At 42.9% G+C, this 13,910-nt stretch overlaps 1 protein-coding gene across 1 annotated transcript in view; it reads left to right on the forward strand.

Moving 5' to 3' along the window:
• The window catches only part of KMT5A (lysine methyltransferase 5A), a 50,987-nt gene extending 40,895 nt beyond the window's left edge, over window positions 1-10,092 (forward strand). Inside the window, exons 4-8 of the mRNA XM_030219565.1 lie at window positions 2,623-2,830; window positions 3,872-3,959; window positions 4,991-5,050; window positions 7,059-7,249; window positions 9,472-10,092. Coding sequence (XP_030075425.1) covers window positions 2,623-2,830; window positions 3,872-3,959; window positions 4,991-5,050; window positions 7,059-7,249; window positions 9,472-9,682 — 758 coding nt within the window. The 3' untranslated portion in view covers window positions 9,683-10,092. The remainder of the gene's footprint in view (window positions 1-2,622; window positions 2,831-3,871; window positions 3,960-4,990; window positions 5,051-7,058; window positions 7,250-9,471) is intronic.
• Window positions 10,093-13,910: the final 3,818 nt, after the last annotated feature.

Genomic DNA, 13,910 nt, shown 5'->3' on the forward strand with positions numbered 1-13,910 from the left:
GTGGTAGGTACTTGGAATGCCCTCCCAGGGAAGGTGGTGGAGATTAAAACAGTAACAGAACTCAAAAATATGTGGGATAAACACAAAGGAATCATGTTCAGAAGGAATGGATCCACAGAAGCTTTGCAGAGATTGGGTAGCAACACCGGTAATTGGGAAGCAAAATTAGTGCTGGGCAGACTTCTGCGGTCTGTTCCCTGAAAATGGCAAGGACAAATCAAGGTCGGGTATACATATATAAAGTGTCACATATAATGAGTTTATTTTATTGGGCAGACTGGATGGACCATACCAGTGCTTTTTTTGTAGAAAAAAAGGTGCCGGTACTCATTGTGGGCGGGGTCACCACACATGGCACCGCCCCTATTATAGCCACACCCACATTAGCCACACCCCTTATACCAGCCATGGCGCATATAAACAGACATCATTGAAAATATTATACTAGTATAGGAGAAAAAATAATGTGATTTTTTTTCATTATAAATAATTTCTGTAAGCTGTTACAGTTCCAGTATAACCAGTGCAAAATAAGACAAATTCCAAACACTAAAATGAAAATAAAATGATTTTTTCTACCTTTGTTGTCTGGTGACTTTGTTTTTCTATCCATATTGGTCCCAGTCTCTGATTCTGCTGCTCTCTATCTGTTCTCTTAACTCCGTTTCCAGGGCTTCCTTTCCATTTATTTCTTTACTTTCCTCCTTTCTTCTTCTTTTGTTGCCCTGCATCCATAAGTAAAAGCTGGGTCCTCCTCCATGGAATTGACTGGAGGAGGTATAACATGGATCCAGCTTTTGCCTATTTTCTCCATCCATGTGCAGTTTTTCTCCTCTTCCCTTTCCCTCATCTCCATCCATGCGCATCTTCTTTTTTCTTTTCTCCCCTCCATTCATGTCCAGCACTTCTCCTCTCTCTTCCCCTCCATCCATGTCCAGCATTTCTCATCTCTCTTCCCTCCTTTATATCCATATAAAGCAATAATTCTCTCTCCCCTCTCCTCCATCCAAGCCAGCATTTCTCCTCTCTCCTAGCCAACTCCTCCATCCATGTCCATCAATTCTCCTCTATCTCCTGCTCTCCTCTCCATCCATTTCTAGCATTTCTCCTCTCTCTCCTCCCCTCCATGTCCAGCAATTCTATCTTCCCTGCCCTCCCCTCCATGATCAGCAATTATCTCATCCCTGCCCTCCCATCAATGTCCAGCAATTCTCTCTCCCCTGCCCTTCCCTCCCATCCCATGTCCAGCAATTCTCTCTCCCCTGCCCTTCCCTCCCATGTCCAGCAATTCTCCCATCCCATGTCCAGCAATTCTCTCTCCCTTGCCCTTCCCTCCCATCCCATCCTATGTCCATCAATTCTCTCCCTTGCCCTTCCCTCCCATCCCATGTCCAGCAATTCTCTCTCCCTTGCCCTTCCCTCCCAGCCCATCCAATGTCCAGCAATTCTCTCTCCCCTGCCCTTCCCATGTCCAGCAATTCTCTCTCCCCTGCCCTTCCCTCCCATCCCATGTCCAATTCTCTCTCCCCTGCCCTTCCCATGTCCAGCAATTCTCTCTCCCTTGCCCTCCCATGTCCAGCAATTCTCTCTCCCCTGCCCTTCCCTCCCATCCCATGTCCAGCAATTCTCTCTCCCCTGCCCTTCCCTCCCATTGATTTCCAGCAATTCTCTCTCCCCTGGCTTCCCTCCCATCCCATGTCCAATTCTCTCTCCCTTGCCCTTCCCATGTCCAGCAATTCTCTCTCCCTTGCCTTTCCCTCCCATCCCATGTCCAGCAATTCTCTCTCCCCTGCCCTTCCCATGTCCAGCAATTCTCTCTCCCCTGCCCTTCCCTCCCATTGATTTCCAGCAGTTCTCTCTCCCCTGTCCCCTCCCCTCCCATTATTTCCAGCGATTCTCCACCTCTCCCCTGCCCTCCCATCGACGTGCAGCGATTTTTCCGTCCCTCCCCTGCCCTCACCTCTCCCATATCCAGCGATTCTTCGTCCCCCAGCGTCCTCCTTCACTGCCTGCCAGCCAGCGTCGGACTCAGAAGCGAACGGTGCAGGCAGCGATTGGCTGGCAGCGTCGTAGCTTCCCTCTGCAAGTCCCGCCTACAACTTCCTGTTTACGCATAGGCGGGACTTGCAGAGGGAAGCTACGACGCTGCCAGCCAATCACTGCCTGCACCGTTCGCTTCTGAGTCCGACTGGCTGGCAGGCAGTGAAGGAGGGCGGCTGGGGGACGAAGAATCGCTAGATATGGGAGAGGTGAGGGCAGGGGAGGGACGGAAAAATCGCTGCACGTCGATGGGAGGGCAGGGGAGAGGTGGAGAATCGCTGGAAGTAATGGGAGGGGAGGAGGAGAAAAAGGTGCCGGTACGCCGTACCGTTGCGTACCGGCACAAAAAAAGCACTGGACCATACAGATCTTTATCAGCCATTATCTACTATGTTCTTTGTGGCTTAATTTAAGATCTCTAAATCGGGAATGGAGAGATAGGAGAACTTCTCTCTGAAGCCCTTGTAATATCTTATTGAATCATAAGAGCAAATCCATAAAATCAGGACACCATTGCTTTAACATGCTGAATGTCTGCAATAAAAAAAAGTAAATAAAAGCCTTCTTCCTCTTCATCTGCAGAGAAAAATGTTAAATCCGTGGAGCCTGCTGCAAAGTGTGAAGAACAGAAAGGTAAGGAGAGTGAATGTGCATCCTTGGACCTCATCCATAACCAAAACCAAGAAACTTCAGAAATACAGAAAAATGGAGCTGTGCCTACTGGGGACAAAGTGAGTGGAAAGCTAGAAACTGAGAAACGGAGTGAAGCAAAGCCTGCACCCAGGAAAAAGTAAGTGAATTGCAGTTTTAGCTGAAGTTGTTTTAAGAGCATATGTGCGCAAGCATCAAAACATTACGTTTAAAATGTGTGAAACTCTGCCGGTTTGCTTCCTAGTTTAAGAGCGCACAGATCTTTGTCACTCTGGGCCAGTGGAATCTGGAGTAGTTTGCAGGTGACACATTTTTCTGGCATGGGAAGGAAAATACTGATGTACTGTACTTATCTCACAGTATCAGTTCCATACAGTGCAGACAGTCATCCTTAGAAGTTCCATCCTCCTTTGATCCTCAACAGTATCTTTGTTGTGGGGCGTATCCTCACAGAATGGGGACATTAATTGCATCTGGGATGAAAGGTGCCTAAAATATGTAGGGCTGACTTTAATATTTTAGCATACAAAAAACCACAAGGGAGAGACGAAAACAAATGAATCACTAGAAAGTCAATCCCAAAAATGTGAAAACCCAGCAGCACTTGCCTAACAGACAGTAGTAGAATCCTTCCAACTAATAATCAAACAAAAAAGACCAAATAAGTCAAATAATTGTTGAATACTTTTTTAGGAAGTGAAGTGGAGAGTTCAGTTTAGGCTGTACATACAGCCGAGCACAAGAGCAGCTCACATGAAAAGCTCTATACATCATGAAACACTCTCCCGAACAACACCCCAAGTTTTCAATTAAGTGAATCAGTGCAAGTGCAAAATGAAATAACTACCAAATGCAATTATTAAAGAATTCTAATGTCTGGTGTCGCCAGAGTTCACTTCAAGGAGGAACAGAACTCCTGTAGATTGAGTGAAGAATTCTGTTTAGCTCATTAACTCAAGTCCACACTGAAACTTGGAGAAACAAACAGGAGCAGACTTATCTGAATCCTTCGTCACAGTTTTGTCGCTCAATCTCTGTAAGTTCCCAAACGTTGGGATTTAATATTTTAGGTCACTATTTTATGATTTTGGTACGAGTCTGTTCCATTGTACCTGTCTTCCTTTCCCCTCTCCACTTACCTTAATTTGTAAGTAAATCTTGGGTGTCTGTATGTGTTTAGAGGTCAAGGAAAGAATTCTCAGAATCGGAAGGTTACAGACTATTTTCCTGTCAGAAGAAGCTCTAGAAAGAGCAAAACGGAATTGAAGGTAATTTTCTCTATTCTTTTCTTCCTTGTAGTTAATTTTAAATTAGCAACAGTAAGAAGAACTTTTTCTTTAGAAATAGCTGATATGTAGGGTTTTTGGTAATGTAGGGTTTTCCTTGTGGCTAGCTGGCTTTGTTTTTTTTTCTCTCTCTCTGTCTTTCACTAGAAATAATGGTTATTACTATAGGCAAAATATCTAAGATATTAAAAAAATATGGTAAACAATATGCTATTCAATGGCCCCACAATTATGAAGTGGGGAAGGAAAAAGAAAATGATCAATTTTCAATTAAAGAAAAAGCTTCACAATACTATCCCAACTTACCCCCACCCTTCACCATTCTAATTCCAACAGCTTTTTACTGCCATGGGGCAAAGAAAATGCAAATCTCATCAGCAAAGCCAATTTATACTAAGTCAGATTCTCTGCTGCTTCATATGGAAAGTTTCTACCTCTCTTGGGTTGTTAGGCAACATCTGGAAAAACTACTACTACTTAACATTTGTAGAGCGCTACTAGGGTTATGCAGTGCTGTACAGTTTAACAAAGAAGGACAGTCCCTGCTCAAAGGAGCTTACAATCTAAAGGACGAAATGTCAAGTTGGGGCAGTCTAGATTTCCTGAATAGAGGTAATCCTTTGACTTTTCCCCCTACCAAAGAAATTTTGCACTTTATGGTTTAATCCTTGGATTTTATCAGAGTGGTGGTGTCGTCCTTAATCCCTTTTACCTCAGGTTCAAATACTTCTACTGTGCCCCGGGCCTCCGTAGAGTTGGTATCGCGATTCAAAGCCAATAGCTCCATATTTTGATTTAGCTAAAAAAAGATATTGGTTGATTAGCAGTTATGTGAATGCACTTAATGTGTGAATGTTGGCTAATGCTAACCTTTGTGTTAATTTAACACCTTAGTACCTGTGCATAAGGCATGTATGACTTGAGTAGGCTTAAAAAGTGATTTTTAAATTGAAAGGATGTTACATAAGACACGTTCAAAATTGTTACATTTCTTTGGTTTTTTTTTTCTGCAGTCTGAGGAAAAGAGGAGAATAGATGAATTAATTGAAAGTGGGAAAGAAGAAGGAATGAAGGTAACGTGGTGGGGTTTCATGTTCAGTATGACAGTGTTGTGACTTGTTTCCTTTAATATTTACAAATTAAGATTGTGTTGCTTTCTTAAATGAACTCTCTTCCATCTTAAGTAGAGAGGTGTGGTAGCCGTGTTAGTCCACTCTTAAAGGTAATCAATGATACCTGTTAGACTATCAATTGAATGCTTTGATGTCCCCATGCATAACTCCCACCCACCCTGTTAGACTGTCAATGAAAGGCTTGGATGCTTCACTGATGTAGTGGAGGAGTGGCCTAGTGGTTAGGGTGGTGGACTTTGGTCCTGAGGAACTGAGTTCGATTCCCGGCACAGGCAGCTCCTTGTGACTCTGGGCAAGTCACTTAACCCTCCATTGCCCGCCGCATTGAGCCTGCCATGAGTGAGAAAGCGCGGGGTACAAATGTAACAAAAAAAAAAATATATATATATATACTGTCAGCTAGCACATTTGCTTATTTCCGATCTGACGAAGAAGGGCAACCTTCGAAAGCTAATCAAGAAATGTATTAAGTTATGTCCAATAAAAAAGGTATCTTATTTTATTTTCCATGTTTTATTTTGTTTGATTTCTATTAAATGAACTCAAAACTGATATTGAGTAACAAACAATTGTGCTTAATGATCAGACTGACTTAATATTAAGCGGATTGTTCATGCCTTTTCAGCATTGTCATGATGTAATGTCTTCCTAAGATACAAATGCACCCCGGGGTAGGAGAGAGGGCTGATTGTCAGGTCATTTTATTTTGTTAGTTGGTTCTGCAGTTTGCATTGTGATGGGGAGAAGAGGACTAGGTCAAATTCTTTTGAATACTGTGTGCCATTCTGGTCATTACATCAAGAACATATAGCATTATAAAGAGCTTGAGAAGAGTTAAAATGATAAAGTGGGTTGGAATAGCTCCCTTATGACGATGACAAGACAGGGTTAGGTCTTTTTGCTTCCAAAAGACAACTGAGCAGAAATGAGAGGTTTACAAACTCGTGACTGGCGTAGATCAAGTTAATGGTTATTTATCAACAGGGCTGACCCAACCATCGGCCAGACTAGACTGTCACCTAGGGCAACAGCTTCTTGGAGGCACCAAAGAGCAGCTGAAGTCAAAGCAAAATAGGTTCTGACAGTCACACAAACTCGGAGAACCATCAGTTCATACTTCTAATCTTCATAATTTCCAAAATATTGAAGAGAGCTGCAGACAGGGGCCTGAAAACTAGTTGAGTGGCGGTGTAAGGTTGAAGGTTTGCCTAAGGCACTCACCACCCTTGCACCGGCTCTGTCTATTAAACAGTACTAGAAATAGGACATGTGTTTATGTAACCAACAAGCAGCAGATTAATCAAATCCAAAACAGTTCATTTTCAGTTGGTAAACATTTATGCTGTAGAATTTGTTGCTTTGACCATGGTCAAGGCTAGTAGCATAACCCAAATCTGGGCAAGTCTAAAATTAGATAAGTTTAGATCATGTGATTTGACTAGATGTAAATCCCAACAGTTTGATAAGGTATATAAAGTAAAAACACATTACCAACAGTGCAACCAAATTATATTCCCCTAAGGGAAATGGAGCAGGGAATGGACTTTCATAGAACATAATGGATTATTCAAGCAAACTAGATCGACCACGGTTAGAATCAGGATGCTGAACTCAGTGGACCACTAGTCTACCTCCAGCTTGATGATCCTTCTGTTTTAACTAAAGCTTGCAAGTGTCTCCTTCATAGGTAGTACAGGTGTTCTAGATAAGCTTTACATTTTTGTTGTTAAATCTTCTCTTCAGTAGTAGCTCAAAACAAGTTAAATACAGTAGATACGTCACTGCATCTAGAGGGCTTAATCTGCACCTGAGGCAATGGAGCGTTAACTAACTTACCCATGGTCATGAAGAGTGTTAATGGGAGAAATGGTATTTGCTCAGGATGTGTACAGCACATAAGCTATTTTGTATAATACATTGCTGAAACATACTTTCTTTTATTTATCAGATTGATTACATTGATGGCAAAGGCAGGGGAGTAATTGCTACCAGGAATTTTTGTAGAGGAGAATTTGTAGTAGAGTACCATGGGGATCTTATAGAGTTCACAGATGCAAAAAAGCGAGAAGCATTATATGCACAAGACTCTTCTACTGGCTGCTACATGTACTACTTTCAGTATCTAAGCAAAACCTACTGGTGAGTACTTTTTAAAAACACACTTGTTCCAGGATACATTTGAAAATAATTTGTGACAAATGGCAACATTAGGTAGGCAGCATGAAATAAGCAGAACTTTATATGTGTCTCATGTACTTGTTATGAATGGTTGTTTTAGTAAGAATTGGTGTTTTCTATTTTTAAGAATGATTGATTGTTTTAGTTTGCTTTCCTATCTATTCAATGGAATTCTTTTATGATTGTTTTATTATGATTTTATATTACCATGTAAACCGTTTTTGTTTTGTAACCACAATTTGAAACGGTATAGTAAAATGAATAAACGATACTTTGTTGGTAAGGGATTATTGTTATATTTAGAAAAAGAGCTCTTTTCACAGCACTGTTATAGCTTAGATTATATTTAAATACCACATTTGTTTACATTAGTGTGTCATAAAGAGAACTAAATAGGAGTCGGTCTTGTGGCTCGGTGGCAGTACTGTGAGAAGGATGTGGCACTTACCCTGAAGCTCAGCAGTTGCTCCCTAGGGGATAATAGTCTGTCCCAAGCTTCATATCATGGTGACAGTACATGACCTGGTTTGGGATGCACACTTACTGAATTTTGACATGCTCTCCAGTCCCCTGGCTGAAGACCCTTGCTAATAGGGAAAGAGGATGAAAAGGTTAAAATGGGAGGGGGAAAAAAACCTCAGTAGTCGGAAATATGAAGGCTTGTGCCACCATAGCCCCAGTAATGGTTGATTCCAATTGAGATGGACCCCATTGGAGCAGGAGGAAACTGTTGGGCTGAAATAGCTGAAAAACAATCTTTCCCCCTTAAAGGACTGGGAAGTCTAGATGTGTACATGCAGCAAACTTAAAATTTTAGTTTGCTGTAATCGTGACTGCCACCGTCATAATGAAATTTGTATCACAAATGGCTTAATTTCTTCTACTTTGCTTTAGTTCTACTTTCCCTTAGTTAATTGACCTTTTCATTGCCATCTGTGAAAATATGACCTTTATTTGCCATTAAGAATTCTCACCCACCATCCTGTAAGCCGCACTGAACCTGCCCTGAGTGGGAAAGCGCGGGGGACAAATGTAACAAATAAATAAAAATCCTCCCTCAAACCAGCCATTGGAGCAAGAACCTTCCTTAGGGTACCACAGAATGAGGCTTCCTTTTTCAAACTCTGTATCTGAACACCCTGAATCCTAACTGCTGGTGTTGCTATTATGTAAGGCCTGGAACTTCCCTCATTTTTATCCTGTCCCTTCTGGAATGACCAGCAGCATTCTGATTCTCTGATTTGGTACTGGAATCAAAATATCCTGTGTGGAACAGCCCAACCAACCATTCTCCATTTTCTTTTGGAAACTTAAACATTGCAATAACCAGCATAAAAACTGTTTGTTTGTTTTTTTAATGTTTTATTCTTGTATATTTTGACTTTTTTTGTTTAATTCAGAATACTAGTAAAGAGAATTTACCATGACTATCCCAAGTGTCACTGGTTTGAGAGGAGATGGCATTTCAACAGTGGCGTAGGAAGGGGGGGGGGGGGGGCGGTGGGGCAGTCCGCCCCGGGTGCACGCCGCTGGGGGGTGTCGGCTCCGCTGGTTCGCTGCTCCCTCTGCCCCAGAACAGGTTACTTCCTGTTCCGGGGCAGAGAAAGCAGGGAACCAGCGGAGCCGACGCAGCTCCCAGCGACGTGCACTCGGGGCGGACTGACCCTCCCGCCCGCCTCCTTTCCTATGCTAGGTAAGAATTTTGTTCCGGGGGGGGGAGGGGTGCACTGGGGTGCGCAGTGGCGACCAGCCCCGGGTGTCAGCTACCCTCGCTACGGCACTGCATTTCAACAGAAAAACTTCTGCCTGTTTACAGTCAAATGTCTGCCACGCTTGAGTCTGTAAAAAGGAATTGTACTGTGTTCTAAGAAGGACTGTTGCTCTAATGGCTGGCAAAAGGGAGGAGGGTAGGAAGAATGAATAACTGCAAATAAGGTAACCATTTCATAAGATGACGACAAGCAAGCAAGACCTATGTGCAACCATGAGACTGACTCTTAGTCCAGTTTATTAAATGGACATGGAACTGAGCTGTTGGAAAACATGTAAAGAAGCCAATACTACTATTACTACTATTTATAAAAAATGTTAAGCTGTAAATTCAGAAGAATTTGAATCATACCCTTGATCTTACTAAGGTGGTTATTTTTGTGTGTGTGTGTGTGTGTGTTTTTTTTTTCTAGTGTTGATGCTACACGGGAGACCCACCGTCTTGGAAGGTTAATTAATCATAGTAAAAATGGCAACTGTCATACAAAACTTCATGACACCAATGGCGTACCTCATCTTATCTTAATTGCCTCACAAGATATTAAAGTGGGTGAAGAACTCTTATATGACTATGGTGACAGAAGTAAAGCTTCTATTGAAGCCCATCCATGGTTGAAACACTAAATTATTTTTCTCTACACTGAATCCTATCAAATAGATTTTTCTTTATTTTAAATTTTGCAGGCATCTTGCAGAGTAGCTTTGCATGGTTTTAAATTTTGCCTCTTTCCCCATAGAGTCTAAATTAAAATATGAAACTATAGGATTTAAAACGGGCTTGAACAAAGTCTTAGATTTACCAAACTTTTTATACTATTGAAATTTTTGTAACTTGTTTTTTTGTAGATGTCGGTGCTTCCAGGGCTTGTGACTACACTAGGTTTTTATAGAGAGAAAAATAAAATGTTGATCTCAGCAGTGAAAGGCCTGACTTAGGTATCAAAGTGCCAGGGATATTTTTTTGTCCTATACTAAGGGCCCTGTTTACAAAGCCACGCTGTAGGCGCGCAAACTTTTTAGTGATGACACCTATTATATTCCTACTAGTGCAACCAAGCCTGTTTCGTCAAAAATGAAACAGGCCCTAGGAGGGCTCTCGTCTAAGCCAGGGGTAGGCAACTCCGGTCCTCGAGAGCCGCAGGCAGGTCAGGTTTTCAGAATATCCACAATGAATATGCAGGAGATAGATATGCATACCAAGGAGGCAGTGCTTGCAAATCTATCTCCTGCATATTCATTGTGGATATCTTGAAAACCTGACCTGCCTGTGGCTCTCGAGAACCGGAGTTGCCTACCCCTGGTCTAAGCGATTTCTCCTCTCTCCCCTGCCCTCCCCTCCATGTCCCGCGATTCTGACCTCCCCTGCACCTCCACTTATTTTTCTTTGCATGTCCCTGGCCTCTCTTTCACCCGGTGTTCACCGAGAAGCTTTTCTGCCAATTGGAGAACGAATGTCACTTTTTAAAAGAGGTTGCGATCTCTGTCTGGATATAATAGCACTGTCGGTGAGGCTGGAGAAAAGGCCCAGAGGGTTTTTTTTTTTTTTTTTAAGAGTAGGGGGAGTAACTGGCTTTTGTTCCCATGACTGTGTCTTTCCTTCTATCTTTCCCTTTTCCTCCTTTGGTCGCTGCTATTTCCTCCTGATGAGGCTTAAGGCGGGCAGAGGCGCTGCTGCAGGAAAGAAACGAAAAGCCCCCACCCCAGGGAAGGGACCGAGTGGCGGAATTAGATTAGAGGGCTGCGGGATAAGTGGAGGAAAGTTGGGCGCAGTGAAAGTTTTGCTACTCAAAGGTCGGAATGGCGGCAGGCAGGCTGGGCTCGTGTTGCCTCCAGCGGTCCCTCTCAGTGTCCCGCCCTCGCAGAGGAGGGCGGGACACTGAGAGGGAAGGGAACGCTGGAGGCAAGCTGACGTCACCAACATGTTCCAAACCCGGCCGGCCAGCCAGAGAACCTTGAGGTACAAATTATTATATAGATGAGTGTCTCTATCAGCGTGTGTCAAAAAGTTTGCGTGCCTACAATGTGGCTTAGTAAACAGGGCCGTAAGCTAACTCCAGCAAGAAACATTTGTCCTAGCACTTCAAGATCAATTGGTTTCTGGTACTCGTCACAACTTGAGAACTGACATTTTTCTGGTGTGCTATTTAATAATGAGAATTTTATGGCAACCTAGGATGTCCTGCCAAATTCAGGAACTTGAGCACCAGGACTGATGATATGGCATGTTTGAATCCAAAGGAGTGGATTAGTCTTGACTAACAATTATTTATGAATTGGTCTTAATATATCAATACACTGAGGCTGGAAGAAGAGGGGTCTCTTCTCCTCCCTCACACCTTTTCTCAGAAGGCTACCACACTGTTCTCAACTTAAGTAATGGCACAGTTGCGGGATACAGCAGATGTTACAATGGACTTGTTTTATTCAACAACCTCAACCTCAAGCTGCTGTGAAAGAATCGACTGCCATGGACCCGATTACATTGTATGGACTTTAATGAATTTCTACGGCAGTTTCCCTTCCTTCCTTCCATAGAAACACTGTGACAAGTACTTAGCCCCCAATATTCAACTGACGGCAGCCGTGTGAATATTGAGCACTGGCCAGTTAAGTTAATATTGGGCAAAGATAGCAGTACTATTATGCGGTCCAATTTCCCTATTAAACTTAGCCAGCTAACGCTTGCATATTGTGGATAGCTGGCTATATCATGTGATTTATAGCCGGTTAGCTGCTATGCGCTCACTCCTAATATAATTCAGTAGAGTTGACGGGCTATCTCATGCTGAATATTAGCGCTTAAGTAGCTAAGTGCTGTTTAACTGGCCAGGAGCCGTTGTTCCTGGTTAAATAGTGCTGAATATTGGGTGCTTAGTCTTAATGTATGGATGGGGGTGGTGCTTGGGGCTTCCTGCAGCACATAGAGCTTGAATGCCTCGAGAAGATGCATGTTGCTCCGATGGCCTTTTTGCTTCCCTAAATGAAGGCTCCATTCTTTTTCTTGGCTTAACTTGTGGGGTCATTATTAATGTGAGAATTTTAATGTCTTGACTGTACAATATATAGCAAGGTTTTGTATGTTTTAAAGGCACTTGAACTACTGTGCATATAATATATTTATTGCTAATGGTCATGTTATTGTAATTCTTTTTTAATCTTTGATCTCTTATAGTGCTGGGCAGACTTATATGGTCTGTGCCAGAGCCGGTGGTGGGAGGCGGGGATAGTGCTGGGCAGACTTATATGGTCTGTGCCAGAGCTGGTGGTGGGAGGGGGGCTGGTGGTTGGGAGGTGGGGATAGTGCTGGGCAGACTTACACGGTCTGTGCCCTGAAAAGGACAGGTACAAATCAAGGTAAGGTATACACATATGAGTTTATCTTGTTGGGCAGACTGGATGGACCATGCAGGTCTTTTTCTGCCGTCATCTACTATGTTACTATGTTATAACTGGTCCTACAAGGCATATGCACTACTGTTTTTTTTGTTTGTTTTTTACACATACAACCTTTATGTACATACACAGCTTGTTCTTCTGCCTGCAGTTTGCTACCATCTCTTCAAAGCTGTTCATTTCAAAATTGAAATAGTTTTACTTTTTTTACATTAAGGTTTAAGTCTGTCTTTCAAGTAATAACGGGGTTTGATATAAACTGTATATTTTTGCTTCGTCAATTTTAGTAAAACTAGAAAGGCTATTAAATATTTTGTAATTAAGAGCTACACCTCTGCTGTGGGCTCTGCCTTGTCATAAACCAAAAACCTCAGTTGTTGTTTATGGCTACTGTCCCTGAGGCAAGCGGGAACAGGAAGAAATAGAGCCCGTCACATGATATGCTCTCTTAGCCGCTATGTAACTGCTCCAACAGAAAGCAGAGCCTGTTTGACCTTGGAGGAGTGGCCTAGTGGTTAGGGTGGTGGACTTTGGTCCTGGGGAACTGAGGAACTGAGTTTGATTCCCACTTCAGGCACAGGCAGCTCCTTGTGACTCTGGGCAAGTCACTTAACCCTCCATTACCCCATGTAAGCTGCATTGAGCCTGCCATGAGTGGGAAAGCGCGGGGTACAAATGTAACAAAAATAAAATAGATACTATTGGAGATTCTACATGGAATGTTGCTACTATTGGAGATTCTACATGGAATGTTGCTATTCCACTAGCAACATTCCATGTAGAAGGCTGCGCAGGCTTCTGTTTCTGTGAGTCTGACGTCCTGCACGTATGTGCAGGACGTCAGACTCGCAGAAGCCTACGCGGCCACATTGGTGATCCATGTAGAATCTCAAATAGTAGCAACAGTGGAGGAGTGGCCTAGTGGTTAGGGTGGTGGATCTTGGTCCTGAGGAACTGAGTTCGATTCCCACTTCAGGCACAGGCAGCTCCTTGTGACTCTGGGCAAGTCACTTAACCCTCCATTGCCCCATGTAAGCCGCATTGAGCCTGCCATGAGTGGGAAAGCGCAGGGTACAAATGTAACAAAAACAAAACTCAAATTCCCATTAAGACTCTCCACAGTTAAACAATAAGGCTGATAAATAGTGTGCTGAACGATGCACATTGCATTACCCTCAGTATACTTCAGATAGCTCCTTCAATAGCTTACTAAGAATGGTAATTCTCATCCCCTGGAGCACGGTGACTTTTTTTTTTTTCTCATTCCTGATCATTATACATGTAGTCAGTTCAAAAGAACAGGGCACAGGTCTTGGAAATACATTTTAGCCATTGTGCTGCTATGGTTGAACTTCCATTTTCTGCTGTTGCTGTATTGTCTCTTCTTTGGACAGTCCTAAGCCTTAACATGCTCGTTTTATTGTCTGACATACAGTCTAGCTAGCTTTGTGTTGTTTCT

The sequence above is a fragment of the Microcaecilia unicolor genome, chromosome 11, assembly GCF_901765095.1.
Source record: "Microcaecilia unicolor chromosome 11, aMicUni1.1, whole genome shotgun sequence".
NCBI lineage: Eukaryota > Metazoa > Chordata > Amphibia > Gymnophiona > Siphonopidae > Microcaecilia > Microcaecilia unicolor.